The sequence below is a fragment of the Bombina bombina genome, chromosome 3, assembly GCF_027579735.1.
Source record: "Bombina bombina isolate aBomBom1 chromosome 3, aBomBom1.pri, whole genome shotgun sequence".
Classification (NCBI taxonomy): Eukaryota; Metazoa; Chordata; class Amphibia; order Anura; family Bombinatoridae; genus Bombina; species Bombina bombina.
In genome coordinates, this window is record NC_069501.1 from 371,923,916 (window position 1) to 371,943,634 (window position 19,719).

Consider the following 19,719-nt stretch of genomic DNA (forward strand, 5'->3'; position numbering starts at 1 on the left):
AATGGAGGTGCCAGTTGGTCACCCTTCAAAGTCCTCCCTTTCCCTGATGTCAGTATTAGTTATACCTGCCAAGGGAAGCGTTTAAATAAGGATATAAACTGACTTACCCTCCAGGATCTTCTGCTGTGGAGCAGAGACAGCACTTCCTAGTCTGTCAGGCTCAATCGACTGCTGGCAGGGACATGGAGAGAAAAGAAAAAAACAGTGTAACCAACCCTGGTTTTCTATATAGGGGTAGAATAAATGCTAGAAGACGGCGAGGTAGTCTTTGCTTTACTTCTAACTGCTAAAAACTACCACTACTCTTACTAAAGAGATTGACGTGGACACAGCTAGACCCCAATCCTTGCTTGCAGGGAAAAGTACCCATTAAAAGGATTAAATTCTTCAGACACCGACTTCGCACATCCTCCATTGACAAAGGCAAAGAGAAGGAATGGGGATTATGGGTAAGGGACGTTACACTTAACAGCTTTGCTGGGGTGCTCTTTGCCTCCTCCTGCTGACCAGGTGTTGAATATCCCACTAGTAATTTGAATGACGTTGTGGACTCTCCATGCCATAGCAAAGAAAATTGTTTCACATTTTTTGGGAAGAACTTTAAAATCATTTTCAAAAATAAGCAAAAATACTTAAATAGCTATGCTGTCTGGACACTGTGCGCCACACCTCTTATCAGTGTTTAGACATTGTATTTCAAGTGAGTTCACAGCTTCTAGGCATGCTCCAGCAGATAATCCCTATTCATTTTTGTATGCTACCACAACAATAGATATAAATGCAGCCATAAAAGGAATTGTGTGGAGGGAGTTAGAGCTGTACAATTCAGAAACTTAAAAGAAAGAGTTAATGGCGAGGCACTGCAGTATAAAATTTGCAGGTAAAGTACTTAAATGACATATTTTGTCTCTATCTAAATTTGTTTTATGTCCCTTTAAAGGGGTATTTATTTTAAAGCAGTAATACCCTAAATCAATTAAGGGGATAACATTATTCTCTAATATGCACATGAATACCATAATAATGGTGATCCGCTGCACAACTAGGCACCAACAAGTTTTTAAATAATGTGCCTTATATAAGAGCCCTTCCACCCCCTATAAAACACTGAGCGGCAAGAGATACAACATCACTACTGAATTTTATGGAATTCTGTGCTTTAAAACACTCTAGCACCCTATATGAGCATTATAATTAGGCAAAATATGTGCATAAGCATCCCAAGGATTAAATACAAGCTCAGGTAGATATAGTCAATGCAGAACATAGAATGCTCCAATTAAGTGCTCTGCAATCTCTCCACCTGTACAGTGTTTAGGGCACTAAAGCCAATGTTTTATGAGATAAAGACCCTGACTAGTCCTGGTTTTGCAGAAAAAATAAAAATCAAGTGAAGCATAAAGCAGTTTATACTCTGCTAATATGGCACAGATTTATCCAATGCACTATGCTTTAGACTGAGGGTGCTGTGGTGAAATCACCGGAAAAATCCTGGTATAGGAGTTTCTTAAACTTTTTGGTGGATAACAACTTTTAGGATTATTCTATATCTTTGGAAATATAAATTCCTTCTCTGGCTCCTCAATATTCTGGCTGGCTTCTAGGTTTTATACATTTATTTCATTTTTGTCTACATAAACATTACGCTAAAGGATAGTTACTAAAAATGTTTCAAAGAACAAAAATGCATATATCAAGATTTAAATTATGCAAATTCCATCTGTCTCTAATATTGCTGTCATGGGAAGTGGACCTAAGGACATCAGGATTTCTAAAAGCAGAACTTTTTTGGCAAAATTGTAGTTTCCCTATATTTAAGGTCATGTCTCATTTTGAACTATACAGATTTAAAGAATATACAGGTTTTTCAATTAAAACCAAAGTTTCTTAGCCTGTCACTTTTACACTACTGACATTTTTTTAAACTTAAATTTGATTGTGAAACAGTAAAACATAATTTATGCTTACCTGATAAATTTATTTCTCTTGTAGTGTAGTCAGTCCACGGGTCATCCATTACTTATGGGATTATATCTCTTCCCCAACAGGAAGTTGCAAGAGGATCACCCAAGCAGAGCTGCTATATAGCTCCTCCCCTCACATATCATATCCAGTCATTCGACCGAAACAAGACGAGAAAGGAGAAACCATAGGGTGCAGTGGTGACTGGAGTTTAATTAAAATTTAGAACTGCCTTAAAAGACAGGGCGGGCCGTGGACTGACTACACTACAAGAGAAATAAATTTATCAGGTAAGCATAAATTATGTTTTCTCTTGTTAAGTGTAGTCAGTCCACGGGTCATCCATTACTTATGGGATACCAATACCAAAGCTAAAGTACACGGATGAAGGGAGGGACAAGGCAGGAACTTTAAACGGAGGGAACCACTGCCTGAAGTACCTTTCTCCCAAAAATAGCCTCCGAAGAAGCAAAAGTGTCAAATTTGTAAAATTTTGAAAAAGTGTGAAGTGAAGACCAAGTTGCAGCCTTGCAAATCTGTTCAACAGAGGCCTCATTTTTAAAGGCCCAGGTGGAAGCCACAGCTCTAGTAGAATGAGCTGTAATCCTTTCAGGAGGCTGCTGTCCAGCCGTCTCATAGGCTAAACGTATTATGCTACGAAGCCAAAAGGAGAGAGAGGTAGCCGAAGACTTTTGACCTCTCCTCTGTCCAGAGTAAACGACAAACAGAAGAAGTTTGCCGAAAATCTTTAGTTGCCTGTAAGTAGAACTTCAGGGCACGGACTACGTCTAAATTATGCAAAAGACGTTCCTTCTTTGAAGAAGGATTAGGACATAATGATGGAACAACAATCTCTTGATTGATATTCCTGTTAGAAACAACCTTAGGTAAAAACCCAGGTTTAGTACGCAGAACTACCTTGTCTGAATGAAAGATCAGATAAGGAGAATCACAATGTAAGGCAGATAACTCGGAGACTCTTCGAGCCGAGGAAATAGCCATCAAAAACAGAACTTTCCAAGATAACAGCTTGATATCAATGGAATGAAGGGGTTCAAACGGAACGCCTTGCAGAACGTTAAGAACTAAGTTTAAGCTCCACGGCGGAGCAACAGTCTTAAACACAGGCTTAATCCTAGCCAAAGCCTGACAAAAAGCCTGAACGTCTGGAACTTCTGCCAGACGCTTGTGTAGAAGAATGGACAGAGCAGAAATCTGTCCCTTTAACGAACTAGCGGATAAGCCCTTTTCTAAACCCTCTTGTAGAAAAGACAATATCCTAGGAATCCTAACCTTACTCCATGAGTAACTCTTGGATTCGCACCAATATAAATATTTACGCCATATCTTATGGTAAATTCTTCTGGTAACAGGTTTCCTAGCCTGTATTAAGGTATCAATAACCGACTCCGAGAAGCCACGCTTTGATAGAATCAAGCGTTCAATCTCCATGCAGTCAGCCTCAGAGAAATTAGATTTGGATGGTTGAAAGGACCCTGAATTAGAAGGTCCTGCCTCAGAGGCAGAGACCATGGTGGACAGGACGACATGTCCACTAGGTCTGCATACCAGGTCCTGCGTGGCCACGCAGGCGCTATCAGAATCACCGATGCTCTCTCCTGTTTGATCTTGGCAATCAGTCGAGGAAGCATCGGAAATGGTGGAAACACATAAGCCATGTTGAAAACCCAAGGGGCTGTCAGAGCATCTATCAGCACCGCTCCCGGGTCCCTGGACCTGGATCCGTAACAAGGAAGCTTGGCGTTCTGGCGAGATGCCATGAGATCCAGATCTGGTTTGCCCCAACAATGAATCAGTTGAGCGAAGACCTCCGGATGAAGTTCCCACTCCCCCGGATGAAAAGTCTGGCGACTTAGGAAATCCGCCTCCCAGTTCTCCACGCCTGGGATGTAGATCGCTGACAGGTGGCAAGAGTGAGACTCTGCCCAGCGAATTATCTTTGAGACTTTGAGACCAACATCGCTAGGGAACTCCTGGTTCCCCCTTGATGATTGATGTAAGCCACAGTCGTGATGTTGTCCGACTGAAATCTGATGAACCTCAGGAGTTGCTAACTGAGGCCAAGCTAGAAGAGCATTGAATATTGCTCTTAACTCCAGAATATTTATTGGGAGGAGTTTCTCCTCCTGAGTTCATGATCCCTGAGCCTTCAGGGAATTCCAGACTGCGCCCCAACCTAGAAGGCTGGCGTCTGTTGTTACAATCGTCCAATCTGGCCTGCGAAAGGTCATCCCCTTGGACAGGTGGGGCCGAGAAAGCCACCATAAAAGAGAATCTCTGGTCTCTTGATCCAGATTTAGTAGAGGGGACAAATCTGAGTAATCCCCATTCCACTGACTTAGCATGCACAATTGCAGCGGTCTGAGATGCAGGCGCGCAAATGGTACTATGTCCATTGCCGCTACCATTAAGCCGATTACTTCCATGCACTGAGCTACTGACGGGTGTGGAATGGAATGAAGGGCACGGCAAGCATTTAGAAGTTTTGATAACCTGGCCTCCGTCAGGTAAATTTTCATCTCTACAGAATCTATAAGAGTCCCTAGGAAGGGAACCCTTGTGAGTGGTAATAGAGAACTCTTTTCCACGTTCACCTTCCACCCACGCGACCTCAGAAATGCCAGAACTATCTCTGTATGAGACTAGGCAGTTTGAAAACTTGACGCTTGTATCAGAATGTCGTCTCGGTACGGAGCCACCGCTATGCCTCGCGGTCTTAGTACCGCCAGAAGTGAGCCCAGAACCTTTGTAAAGATTCTTGGAGCCGTAGCTAACCCAAAGGGAAGAGCTACAAACTGGTAATGCCTGTCTAGGAAGGCAAATCTTAGGTACCGATAATGATCCTTGTGAATCGGTATGTGAAGGTAGGCATCCTTTAAGTCCACTGTGGTCATGTACTGACCCTCTTGGATCATGGGTGGGATGGTTCGAATAGTTTCCATTTTGAATGATGGAACTCTGAGGAATTTGTTTAGGATTTTTAAGTCCAAGATTGGTCTGAAGGTTCCCTCTTTCTTGGGAACCACAAACAGATTTGAATAGAATCCTTGTCCGTGTTCCGTCCGCGGAACTGGGTGGATCACCCCCATTAGTAAGAGGTCTTGTACAAAGCGTAGAAATGCCTCTTTCTTTATTTGGTTTGCTGATAACCTTGAAAGATGAAATCTCCCTTGTGGAGGAGAAGCTTTGAAGTCCAGAAGATATCCCTGAGATATGATCTCCAACGCCCAGGGATCCTGGACATCTCTTGCCCAAGCCTGGGCGAAGAGAGAAAGTCTGCCCCCCACTAGATCCGTTTCCGGATAGGGGGCCCTCTCTTCATGCTGTCTTAGGGGCAGCAGCAGGTTTTCTGGCCTGCTTGCCCTTGTTCCAGGACTGGTTAGTTTTCCAGCCCTGTCTGTAACGAGCAACAGCTCCTTCCTGTTTTGGAGCGGAGGAAGTTGATGCTGCTCCTGCCTTGAGGTTACGAAAGGCACGAAAATTAGACTGTTTAGCCTTTGATTTGGCCCTGTCCTGAGGCAGAGCATGGCCCTTACCTCCCGTAATGTCAGCGATAATTTCTTTCAAGCCGGGCCCGAATAAGGTCTGCCCTTTGAAAGGAATATTAAGCAATTTAGATTTAGAAGTCACGTCAGCTGACCAGGATTTAAGCCATAGCGCTCTGGGCGCTTGGATGGCGAATCCGGAGTTCTTAGCCGTAAGTTTGGTTAAATGTACGACGGCATCAGAAACAAATGCATTAGCTAGCTTAAGTGCTTTAAGCTTGTTCATAATTTCATCCAATGGAGCTGTGCGAATGGCCTCTTCCAGAGACTCAAACCAGAATGCCGCCGCAGCAGTGACAGGCGCAATGCATGCAAGGGGCTGTAAGATAAAACCTTGTTGAACAAACATTTTCTTAAGGTAATCTAATTTTTTATCCATTGGATCTGAAAAGGCACAACTATCCTCCACCGGGATAGTGGTACGCTTAGCTAAAGTAGAAACTGCTCCCTCCACCTTAGGGACCGTCTGCCATAAGTCTTGTGTGGTGGCGTCTATAGGAAACATTTTCCTAAATATGGGAGGAGGGGAAAAAGGCACACCGGGTCTATCCCACTCCTTGCTAATAATCTCTGTAAGCCTTTTAGGTATAGGAAACACGTCAGTACACACCGGTACCGCATAGTATCTATCCAACCTGCATAATTTTTCTGGAATTGCAACCGTGTTACAATCATTCAGAGCCGCTAATACCTCCCCTAGCAATATGCGGAGGTTCTCAAGCTTAAATTTAAAATTAGAAATCTCTGAATCCAGTCTCCCTGGATCAGATCCGTCACCCACAGAATGAAGCTCTCCGTCTTCATGTTCTGCAAATTGTGACGCAGTATCGGACATGGCTCTCACATCATCAGCGCGCTCTATCCTTAACCCAGAGCTATCGCGCTTGCCTCTTAATTCTGGCAATTTAGATAATACTTCTGTCATAACAGTAGCCATGTCTTGCAAAGTGATTTGTAAGGGCCTCCCTGATGTACTTGGCGCCACAAAATCACGCACCTCCTGAGCGGGAGGCGAAGGTACTGACACGTAAGGAGAGTTAGTCGGCATAACTTCCCCCTCGTTGTCTGGTGATAATTTCTTTACATGTAAAGACTGACTTTTATTTAAAGTAATATCAATACAATTGGTACACATATTTCTGTTGGGTTCCACATTGGCCTTCATACATAGTGAACAAACAGATTAATCTGTGTCAGACATGTTTAAACAGACTAGCAATGAGACTAGCAAGCTTGGAAAATACTTTTCAAATAAATTTACAAGCAATATAAAAAACGCTACTGTGCCTTTAAGAAGCACAAAAAAGCTGTCACAGTTGAAATAACAATGAACCAAATTAGTTATAGCAACCAAATTTTCACAGTAAATGTATTAAGTTAGCAAAGGATTGCACCCACCAGCAAATGGATGATTAACCCCTTAATACCCAAAAAAACGGATAACAATTTAATAATTAACGTTTTTATCACAGTCAAACACACTGTCACAGGTCTGCTGTGACTGATTACCTCCCTCAAAATGAATTTTGAAGACCCCTGAGCTCTCTAGAGACGTCCTAGATCATGGAGGATGAAGTAGGAAGATTGTGACTGAATTTTTACTGCGCAAAAAAGCGCTAAAATAGGCCCCTCCCACTCATATTACAACAGTGGGGAAGCTCAGTTAACTGTTTCTATGCAGAAACAAAAGTTAGCCATGTGGTAAAAATCATGCCCCAATAAGTTTTATCACCAAGTACCTCACAAAAAACGATTAACATGCCAGTAAACGTTTTGAACATACATTTTAAAAGTTATGAAGTGTTATTAATAAGCCTGCTACCAGTCGCTTTTACTGCAGTTAAGGCTCATACATTACTTCAGTATTAACAGTATTTTCTGAGTCAAATTCCATTCCCTAGAAAAATACTTCAGTGTACACACACTCATCAGCCTAATACCAGTCGCTACCACTGCATTTAAGACTGAACATACATTACAATGGTATCAGCAGTATTTTCTCAGTCAATTCCATTGCTTAGAAAAATAATTTACTGCACATACCTCGTTTGCAGGGGGGCCCTGCATGCTATTCCCTTTTCTGAAGTTACCTCACTCCTCAGAATGTGCGAGAACAGCCAGTGGATCTTAGTTACGTCTGCTAAGATCATAGAAAACGCAGGCAGATTCTTCTTCTAATGCTGCCTGAGAAACAAACAGCACACTCCGGTGCCATTTAAAATAACAAACTTTTGATTGAAGAAATAAACTAAGTTTAAAAACAACACAGACCTCTCACAACGACCTATCTTTAGTTAGGTTGCAAGAGAATGACTGGATATGACATGTGAGGGGAGGAGCTATATAGCAGCTCTGCTTGGGTGATCCTCTTGCAACTTCCTGTTGGGGAAGAGATATAATCCCATAAGTAATGGATGACCCGTGGACTGACTACACTTAACAAGAGAAATAGCCTTTATCTCATGTTTTAATGTTTAAGTCTTACTTTTGGGTTTGAGACATTGTGTGTCGAAATTGCTCCCTTTCGTTTAACAAATCCTGAATTGCGCTCTGGGCATCTCTATTTTGGCGTTGCAGATTTGCTCTTATGTTGGTCAGTTCATCTGCCATTACCCTGTAACAAAACAAAAAGCATTGAAATTGGTATTTTAAACAGATTCCTAATCAGTTCCGTAAATATAGCCATCTAATTTGTTAAAGGGACATTATACACTAGATTTTGCATAAATGTTTTGTAGATTATCCATTTATATAGCTTATACAGCTTTTTTTTTAATGTTTAGTTTTGCTTATTTTTAAATAACATTGCTCTGATTTTCAGACTCCTAACCAAGCCCCAAAGTTTTAGGAGAATACCAACGTATAACTACTCCAGCTTGCTTCTGTTTGTGTAAAGGATCTTTTCATATGCAAAGGATAGGGGAGGTGGGAGGGTCTGATATTTCCCACTTGCAGTGGGTGTTCCAGTAACCTTTTAAACAGAGCTAAACTGGAAGCTTCTACTTTTTTTTTTTTTTTTTTTAAAGTTTTAAAAGCTTTATTGAAAAACAAAATGTACTCATACATCATAAAGAAAAAAAGCAAAGCGTACAATAGGGTCCGTGCATTTTGGCTGCGATATACACTTCACATATCCACTTATGACTAAAAATACTCAAGTGTTCATAGAGTTAGTCCTGAATGTGAGGATGAAGGTAGTCCTTGTGGAACTCTCTCAATCAGGCTGTAATACAGGCTACATCTCTAAATATCCAGCGAAAAAAATAAATAATAATCCTCTATTTCAATACAGTGGAACGAAGAGTTAAAAGTGGTAGACACTGGTCTGTAATCTGATAATACACAAAACAAAACTCTATCCAACTGAGTCTTCACAATTGTGGGAACAAAAAAATATGACCCTGAATTTAAGAGAAACTGCTTAAGAAAGAGAGAGTAAAGATAAACAGGGAAGAGAAGTGGGAGGGTGAAGACAAAGAAGGGGTATGGCAGAGGAAAGGTGGAGGGAAGAGAAGACTTTAAGTCGTAGCCCCAGCTGGACTATGAGAGGAGGGAGGTGTGAGGCGTCTCAGAGGCCCTACCGCAGTAAGGTGTCTGTTGTGGATTCCCAGTAGAAAATGACTTCCTGAAAGAAAGCCATGTTTCCTGTTTTAAAGTATGAATATTCTTCATGGAAAGGAGTTCTGAAGTGTTATGTATCCACTCTTGCAGTGTAGGTATGCATGGGGTTTTCCACTTTCTAGCTATTAAGAATTTAGCACTGTTGAGGCCCATCTGCAGCAGTTTCCATCTAATTTTACAATGTTTGCCCACTTTGTGGTTGAGGAGTGCAGTGGTGGGATGTAATCTAAAAGATTCCCCAAAGATTTTCTTATAGTGTGTTTCTATATTTCCCCAGAAAGCTGTAAGGTGACCACAACTCCACCAGATATGGGTCATGGTACCAATTTCACCACATCCCCTCCAACAAGAGGCATTAGCGTTGTGGTAAATTTGTTTAATCCTGCTCGGGGTAAGGTACCAACGGAACAGAATTTTGTGGTTCAGTTCTAGTACTCTGGGGGAATGCGATGATTTGTGTGTGTGACGGAATATGTTATTCCATTGCTCCTCTGATAAAGTAATTCCCAATTCCCTATGCCAAGTGACAGGGGTCTACGTTAGGGAAAGTCTAGCAAACATAACCGTTCAAAGTTAGTGAGCTCTCTAAGTAAGTCCTGCTTATATGGAGGATGTACCTATAAGGTGTGTTAATTGAGCATGTTTAAGCCATGATGTAAAATGACCATCCGCTATGTCTTTCAAACGAGCGTGTTCTTTTAGTTTACCATTTTCAGTTAACCGCGTTAGTGGAATTGTGTGTCCTAGTCCCCTGTCTGGCATGTCGTTAGGTATAATCCCGCCGGTAAATTCCGCGTTTATAGGTATCGGAGTCATTGGTGAGGGGAGGGACGTAATCCCTTTCCGCTTACTACGGATTAGTTCCCAAGTACTGAATATATGGGAGTATAGGGGGGAGCACGTCGTTATTGTGGGTCTATTTGAGTGTTTAATCCAACAAAGTGGGCCAATTTCTTGCGTATTTAAAAAGGGAGGCATCTATTGTCCCCCATATTTTTGAATAAGGATAATCGTGCCATTCTAAGATTCTCTGGAGGATAACCGCGTTGTAATATTGTAAAATTGACAGAAGTCCCATGCCCCCCGAAACTAGTGGCAGGTAGAGTAGTTTTCTAGTAATCCTGGGTTTGATGCCACCCCATATGAAAGAGTTGATTAATGCTTGAATCTGGTTTAAGTAGGAATTGGGGAGGTGAATGGGGGCCATCTGGAGGATATAAAGAATCTGAGGTAGTGTGGTCATCTTGACAGCCTGTATACGCCCCCACCACGACAAGGGTTTGTCTTTGCAGGTGTTGAAGTATTTTCGCAGTTTATGTAATAAAGGGAGATAGTTATATTTGAATATTTTATTACTAGATGATGTAAGGTAAATACCCAAGTATTTAATCTTGTCAGATTTTAAGTTATACAGGCAGGATGAGCTAAGTCGTAAGAAATCCCTATGGGGCATATTGATGTTGAGGATCTCAGACTTTTGTGCATTAATGGAGAAATTTGTACGATTACCAAAAGCCTGAAATTCCGCCAGCAATGGGCGAAAGGATGTTCCTGGGGACGTGAGAAGGACCAGGACGTCATCTGCATACATAGTAACCTTGTAAGAACGAGAACCCAACTGTATGCCCTTAACATCTGTGTTCCCTCTAATATGTGCAGCTAATACCTCCATTGAAAACGCGAATAGGAGCGGGGACAGGGGGCAACCCTGCCTCGTTCCGATTAGTATGTTAAAACTTTCAGAAAGGGTACCGTTGTCCTTAACCCTAGCCGTAGGTTGTGAATAAAGACTAAAGACTCTGTTTATCATTTAAGGTCCTAATCCAAAGGCGTTTTAACATAATCTTAAAAAGTTCCAGTCCAGTCGGTCGAACGCTTTCTCAGCATCCGTTGAAATTAGTATTGATTCTTGTTTCAACCGACTGGAATGTTCTATGAGGTGAAGGACACTAATCGTATTATCTCGCGCCTCTCTTTTGGGTATGAAGCCTGATTGGTCAGCGTGGATTAACTGAGGGAGAATTTTGTTAATTCGCGAAGCTAAAATTTGTGCATATAGCTTGATATCTGTATTAAGTAACGAAATAGGGCGGTAACTTTCGGGTCTGGTTGTGTCCTTATCTGTTTTCGGGATAACGATTATGTGTGCTTCTAAAGCTCGTTTTGACCAGCTTCTACGTTTTTAAATGGTTATATACTGGATTTTTATATCAGTATCTGTGCATATTATTCTTTATATCAGTGTCTATTACATGCAGTTATATGAAAATTTGTGTATACTGTCCCTTTAAAAGGGAACCTCACATACAATTGGTGCGTTTTATTTATTTTAATGAATCAGCCATATCAGAGTTAATTTCTGTGTGCATATTAGGTTACACTTTATTTTGCTTTTTTACATTTTTTTTTTTATAATTGATTTTGCCTGAGAACACAGAATCACCTGAGCACGTCTTCCAGTAACCATGCAGTCTGTCAAAAAGTCAGTATAAACTACCGTATTGTCCCTACTGTCAGGTCTAAGGTGCAACTGGTGCTTATAAGAAGGTTTGACTGTAGCGTACTTGTCACCCTGTTTTACAGCGGGCTCTTGAACTTTTTTCATGGCTAGTTGTAATAAATAAAATGCTATGAGATTAAAGGTAAGGTAAAGTTAAGCAAAGTACTTTACGCCATCTTAAACTAAATAGAAATTAAGCATAAGTTTAATTCATCTTTTTTTTTTAAATTTCACTAAATAGCGTAAATTTTTATCATTTACTTATCCGCCTATTATATTGTTTCCTCCACCCGACATGTTATGCAACTTGATTGATATGCTACCTCTATGTCAGCATCCAATCACTGTTTTCCCCCTAGGGTGGACAGCCCAAACATTTCAACGTCACTACATTACAATGTGCATGCGTTAAACGTGAGGAATGCAATTTCCTGAGGGTGTTCGTTTATGAGACGCGCTTTTAGCCGACACAGGAAGCGGGTGGGACCGCTCTCAGTTAGGAAACAGTAAAACACGGAAGTAGCTGCTGGGAGGAGTCTGGTAGGAAACGGCACGGACATTTATAATTATATAAAAATAGAATAGAAACATAGAAAAAAGTTAGCAACTGCTTTATAATAATAATAATAATAATAATGAAGAATGTTTGGGTGTAATCGCAAAACCATAAAATATACCTTCACTTTAAGAGAAGAGGACAAAATTTGGATTCCTTTCCTTTTATTCTAAATTACCACCTCATGAGCTCCCCTGCTTTCCTACACCGTTCCCAATACAATCCTGCAAAATAGTAATTCTCAAGCTTTGTTTTTTTAATACTTTTAAACACTTGTTATGTATTTATTTCTTTAATGTCTTTCATGTGCAGGAGCCGTACATTAGCTGCTCCTTATCTCTGTTTTATTACCCTATAGTAACCTCACTCTTGATCTTGAAAACAAAGCTGGTTTCTGTCTTCTATCAGTCCATGTTCTCCCTGTCTGCCCTCTCATTCTTATATCTATAAAACTTACCTCACTTTTTTTTTTTTTTAACTTGTCTGTTCCTTCACTGTAAAGCAGCTAGGCCAATTAAAGTGAAGGTAAAGTTAACTATATCTCATAATATAATAACACTTGTCACCCAAATTGAATTTGAGTTTCATCACTTTTTGAAATTGTAATTATAAAGACAGTTATTAGCGTTTTTACTCACAATTTTTAGATAGGGAAATTCAACCCGTAACATTTTTTTTCTTCTTCTATGTTCAGGTTTTATTTTCAGCCTATTGAAATGCTGGCCGTTAAACGACGTAATCCGCCTATCATATGATATGCGCATGCGTTAATTATTTGCCGTTGTTCAGTGCGATACAAGCGCGCTCCTACTTTGCAGAAAAAAATTGACGCCTGTGCATTGGACACCGGTAAGCATATCGCATGCGCATTGCTGAGAGTATTACACATATGCGCAGTTCGTTGGATCCTCGTGAACGCGCATTGTTGGCACGTGTAGAGCGGGTAAAACAAGGAAATGGCTGTTGGGAGGAGCCAGGGACCAAATGGTAGGGAAAAATAAAAGTTATTTATTATATATTTATATAATCCTTTGGGGGGGGGGGGGAAGTTAGCGACTGAGTTATATAGAATATGACTAACTCATTAGAGTGTACAGATTTGTAAAACTTTACCTTCACTTTAACCTCCTGTCCCAGCCTCCCTGCTCTGTGTGTTACATACTTCCTTCCTTCTGGTCTGTGCACACAGCAAGAATGGAGCATGGAGAAAATGGCTGCTCACAGTCATTAAAAATGATCAGTGTGTTTGTGAATGACTGATGACAGAATATGTATGTTTGTGTGTGTGCGCGCAAGAGAGGCCGACAGAATATGTATGTTTGTGTGTGTGCGCGCAAGAGAGGCCGACAGAATATGTATGTTTGTGTGTGTGCGCGCAAGAGAGGCCGACAGAATATGTATGTTTGTGTGTGTGCGCGCAAGAGAGGCCGACAGAATATGTATGTTTGTGTGTGTGCGCGCAAGAGAGGCCGACAGAATATGTATGTTTGTGTGTGTGCGCGCAAGAGAGGCCGACAGAATATGTATGTTTGTGTGTGTGCGCGCAAGAGAGGCCGACAGAATATGTATGTTTGTGTGTGTGCGCGCAAGAGAGGCCGACAGAATATGTATGTTTGTGTGTGTGCGCGCAAGAGAGGCCGACAGAATATGTATGTTTGTGTGTGCGCAAGAGAGGCCGACAGAATATGTATGTTTGTGTGTGTGCGCGCAAGAGAGGCCGACAGAATATGTATGTTTGTGTGTGTGCGCGCAAGAGAGGCCGACAGAATATGTATGTTTGTGTGTGTGCGCGCAAGAGAGGCCGACAGAATGTGTGTGTTTGTGTACGAGAGGGAGGCTGACAGAATGTGTGTGTATGTGTGCGTGAGAGAGAACATCATAAGTGCGTGCGCGTGTGTGTGTGTGTGTGTGTGTATGTATATACATTCTGACAGTCTCTTTTCACATTAAAAGGTCACAATGTCTTTATTAATAGAATTGTATATGCACCAGTGAGGATAAACAAGTTTTTAAAACATATTTCAGGACATACACGATTAAGATGGTATTCTCATCTCGCAGCACTGTGCAACATGTGACTAATAATAATTGCAACCCGACTCTTCACAAAGTGCTTTGGGGCATAATCATTTTTTTCAACTTCTGCCCTCCTGCAGTGACCCCCTAAGTCAGAGCTTCACTCTACCTACCTCCTCAAAGTACAAAAAAGGCCACTGGTTCCTATTATACTATTGCTGCATGTGTTTTTAAAACATTGCTTAAAGGGACATAAATGTATCAACATACTACTTTAAAGCATTTTTCAATAATATTGTGCATTGAGATTGCCAACTTGTGCAAGAGCCTGGTGCCAATCTAATCAGCAGCTAATAAATGAGTATGTAATATGCATTTGTATGGCTATTGCTCAAGCCCAAACACAGAGTGCATTTACCACTTAGCAACTACATGTAAAAGGTGCCAATCTTAAAAAAGGTATAGTCGTCAAAATAAAACTTTCACGATTCAGATAGAGATAGAAATTTTAAGCAACTTTCTAATTTTCTCCCATTATTTTTTTAAAATTGCATGCTCTATCTGAATCATGAAAGTTTATTTTTGACTAGACTGTCCCTTTAAGGGAGTTAAGAAAAGGCTTAAGCCATGTTTTTTGTTTTGTACACAAATTTAAAAATGCATTAAAATTATATGTTGGGTCTGTACACAAAAGATGGCACAATAAACCTGATTATTCAAAACTGCAATCCAGAATAAGGAAGGAAGAATTAGGAACAAAGTGTTGGAATTTTTATTTTAACAGTTTTTGAAAATTCCAACAAAATTTGAAACTGAAATATTTTAGGTAAATGTTCCGGTTCTCTAAAAAATGTATATTGTAATTGGTACAGTAACGTTAAGCTACAACTACAGCCAAACAAGTTAAAAAAATTTATGGTACGTAAAAAATAAATGTCCTTTTAAAAAACAACATTTTATACATTTTGTTTTAACTTTCGGGATATCACTCTTGCTACCAGATTGCATTTTCATGTGTTGGCACATCTTGCCTTAAAAAACAAAAACTAGAAAGTTCACACAGCAGGAAAGATATTTTTGCATTCCTGGAATGTATAAATTCACAATACAAATTTCCTGTAATTGTTACACTTATTAATTCAGAAACGTTATGGGACGTGCAGTCATAGGAGGTACTGCCTCCCCTGCCATATGGGGTCAAAGTTTAAATAAATAATAAAAAAAAATCACCATTTTTTTTCACCCATGTAACGCTACGGAGAGGCAGCGTACAGGACTGCATCTCTCCATCGTGCATAGCAGCAGCCGAGCGTAAGCGCCTATCACTGGTTGTTAAAACCACATCAAGCACCAATAGGAGGCACCCCTTATGCTGCCTCTTAGCGAGGGAGCCAATCAGAGACGGTCATGTTCTCCTGGTGATAGACAGCACCAGGAGAATGTGACCGGTGCTGATTGGCTCCCCATAGACGGCAGAAGTGTGAAGACTAGAGAGACTGTCACTTGAGATCAAGTTTTGATCAGCGCTGCTGCCCTGCCCGAGGTTAGCCCTACAGTTCTCTTAATTTGGAACATCTGATTATGATCCAGTGACAGACCGATTTATGTTTTACGGTAAGTGAGTGATGGAGAAATTCATTCACATAGCGTCAGCTCCAAAACCTACTCATCTGCTTCAGCTCCTCTAATTCCAATTGCCAACTGATAGATTGCACATTAAGTGTTTTATTAAAATACTTAATGCGCAATCTATCAGTTGGCAATTGAATAGAGGAGCAGATAAGTAAGTTTTTGTAAGTTCCACTTCCTCTGCATCTGCTCAGTGCTTCCCCAGCGCCTTAAAATTAACCACTAGCGCCCTGTTTTGGATCTGTGTATGCCCACTGCTACCTGCCTCTATCAGCTGATCCAAATATTTAGTGTTGAGAGCTTGAGCGGCTAGATCCTTACCAGGCCATGTGTCTAGAAACTACAAGTCTTAGAATGCATGCCAAAGGAGTGCTCTGGTTGGCTCACCTGGGCAGACTGCAGGAAGAATTGAGGGTGGAGTAGTTTATCGTATCTGAAAACTTGCAGCAGCCAGTAGAGGTCTTTTTCCGAGCCGTTTCAGTGCCACAGAGATGAGGTGATGGGGCTCAGTTCCTAAAGTTTAAAATTCCTCTGGCATCTTCCAGCTATAGTTTTACAAGCTACTGTACTAGTTAATCTACCCTAATTAAAAATGTTACTAATTATTTTAAGTTTCGTTTTTTTTTGTTCTGTGTGGCTAAAACAGGTTACTATTTGCTGCCATCTGCTGCACAGATTAATAAACTTCATGATGACTTCAATAAAATGTTTTAGCAAAAAAAAAATATGATTAAAGAATTTAAAAATTATTTAACTGGTCAACATATCTATTAATTTATATAGTTCCTTTTAAATTTCCTTAAAGGGACACTGTACCCAAAAATTTTCTTACGTGACTCAGATTGAGCATGAAATTTTAAGCAACTTTCTGATTTACTCCTATTATCAAATTTTCTTCATTCTCTTGGTATCTTTATTAGAAATGCAAGAATGCAAGTTTAGATGCCGGCCCATTTTTGGTTAACAACCTGGGTTGTCCTTGCTGATTGGTGGATAAATTCATCCACCAATCAAAAAGTGCTGTCAATAGTACTGAAACCAAAAAAAAGCTTAGATGCCTTCTTTTTCAAATAATGATAGCAAGAGAACGAAGAAAAATTAATAATAGGATTAAATTAGAAAGTTGCTTAAAATTGCATGCTCTTTCTGAATTACAAAAGAAAAAATTTGGGTTCAGTGTCCCTTTAAGACATTTTGTGGAGAGGAGATCCTTACACCCATTTTTGTGGGTTTATGCTGTTCCAAAAATGGTCTCTTTTTATAGTGTACGCTGATTACAAATTTAATTTATAAAGAGAGAAAGAGAGCTCCTATGTTGCAACAGCTAAACATGGCAGAATGGGCTTTAAACATTACAGTAACACTGATACAGAAAAGTAGTTGTTTAATCGGAACAAATATTTCCAAAATGTGGAAAAGTTTAGTTCATAATTATTTTTTAATCTGAAGTTATATGGGGATTCTAGTTTATTTATTTAAACTCCAAATTAATGTTTCAATTTTGTACATTTGACATTAGATTTTATTTCCTGCTTAAAGGGACAGTCTACACCAGAATTTGTATTGTTTTAAAAGATAGATAATCCCTTTATTACCCATTTCCCAGTTTTGCATAACTAACACATTTATAATAATATACTTTTAACCTCTGTGATTATCTTGTATCTAAGCCTCTGCAAACTGACCCTTTTTTCAGTTCTTTTGACAGACTTGCAGTCTAGCCAATCAGTGCCTGCTCCCAGATAACTTCTCGTGCACGAGCACAGTGTTATCTATATGAAATATGTGAACTAACACCCTCTAGTGGTGTAAAACTGTTAAAATGCAATCTGAAAGAGGTGGGCTTCAAGGTCTAAGAAATTAGCATATGAACCTCCTAGGTTAAGCTTTCAACTAAGAATACCAAGAGAACAAAGCAAAATTGGTGATAAAAGTAAATTGGAAAATTGTTTAAAATTACATGCTCTACCTGAATCCTGAAAGTTTATTTTGGCCTAGACTGTCCCTTTAATTAGGCAACACGAAATGCACAATGCAGCACTTCCATATTCGCTTCTTTATTTAGTCCAAAGACTCAAATTACAATTTACAGTTACAAATTTGCAACCCTAATGACAAGATTAACTAGATGGAGCTGCATTTTATTTATTCTATATTTATTTTTAACAAAGACTGATTAGATGAAAACAAGCATAAAATATATTTGCTCAGCAGCATGTTTGTCTTGAAAACTTTAAAGGGATATGAAACCCAATTATTTTCTTTCATGCTAAAAAGGGACAGTCTACACCAGACTAATTTATTGTTTTAAAAGATAGATAATCCCTTTATTACCCATTGCCTAGTTTTGCATAACTAACAGTTATATTAAAGGGACACTGAACCCAATTTTTTTCTTTTGTGATTCATAGAGAATGCAATTTTAAGCAACTTTCTAATTTACTCCTATTATCAAATTGTCTTCATTCTCTTGGTATCTTTATTTGAAATGCAAGTTTAGGTGCCGGCCCATTTTTGGTGAATAACATGGGTTATTCTTGCTGATTGGTGGATAAATTCATCCACCAATAAAAATGTGCTGTCCAGAAGCCTCAACTAAAAAAAAGCCTAGATGCCTTTGTTTTCAAACGATAGCAAGTGAACAAAGAAAAATTAATAGGAGTTAATTAGAAAGTTACTTGAAATTGCATGCTCTATCTGAATCACGAAAGAAAAAAATTGGGTTCAGTGTTCCTTTAATACACTTTTTTACCTCTATGATTACCTTGTATCTAAGCCTCTGCTATCTGCCCTCTTATTTCAGTTCTTTTGACAGACATGCATTTTAGCCTATCAGTACTGGCTCCTAGGAAATCTACGTGCTTGAGCACAGTGCTATCTATATGACACACATGAACTAACACCCTCTAGTGGTAAAAAAACTGTAAAAATGCCCTGAGCTAAGAGGCGGCCTTTAATGGCTTAGAAATTAGCATATGAACATCCTAGATTTAGCTTTCAACTAAGAATACCAAGAGAACAAAGCAAATTTGGTGATAGAAGTAAATTGGAAATTGTTTAAAATGACATGCCCTATCTGAATAATGAAAGTTTGTTATGGACTAGACTAAGATACAGCATGCAATTTTAAATTACCTGTATGCGTGTGTTGTAAATAATGCTAATTGTCCTTGTACAACCTGCTAATTTAACTGTATATTTAAACTACATCTATTGGGTACATGAATGGGCTTTTTTGGGGCGTTTCATAGTAAGTGCCTCACCACATGTCACTGAGATTATTTTTATATATATATATATATATATATATATATATATATATATATATATACACACATATTCCAAGCAATGGTGTAAGTGCACTCTCACCAACTTTTGCAACTTGTCAGGGTGCTATGAGATAGAAGATAAAATGTAGCAAAGAAGCACTCACTGAACGGTTCCAACTGTGACAAAAAGTTTTAATTCAAACTAGTGACGTTTCGGGACAGTAACAGTCCCTTCCTCTGACAAACAAACAATGTGAAAATGCAGGCCTTAAATAGGCACCAAACTGCCCTCCCCACGAGTTTGACCAATCATGGCCAAAGTTACATAACACACCTTACCAAGTGACCAATAGCTATCTATAATACAAAACTAGTGTATATAGTGATTCAAGTGGATAGTGAAAAGTAATTAAAACATGAAACTCCGTGTTGCCAATAAGGAGGGGGGGCAATCTCAGTCCAACCACACATAAAAGTCAGCTAAATATCATTAAAACTGTAAACAAAACAGTAAATCGACAGTGAAAAAAGGGGATCGTAATTCAACCAATCATTGTCGCCCTGGCCCATGGAGATCGTAATCCCACCAACCAGCAGTGT

The 19,719-nt window shown here is 39.7% G+C and overlaps 1 protein-coding gene across 2 annotated transcripts in view; it reads right to left on the reverse strand.

Moving 5' to 3' along the window:
- Positions 1-19,719, reverse strand: part of BLZF1 (basic leucine zipper nuclear factor 1) — a 92,227-nt gene that overhangs the window by 53,140 nt on the left and 19,368 nt on the right. For both annotated transcript variants that reach the window (XM_053706508.1, XM_053706507.1), the window contains exon 5: positions 8,014-8,142. In XM_053706508.1, coding sequence (XP_053562483.1) covers positions 8,014-8,142 — 129 coding nt within the window. The remainder of the gene's footprint in view (positions 1-8,013; positions 8,143-19,719) is intronic.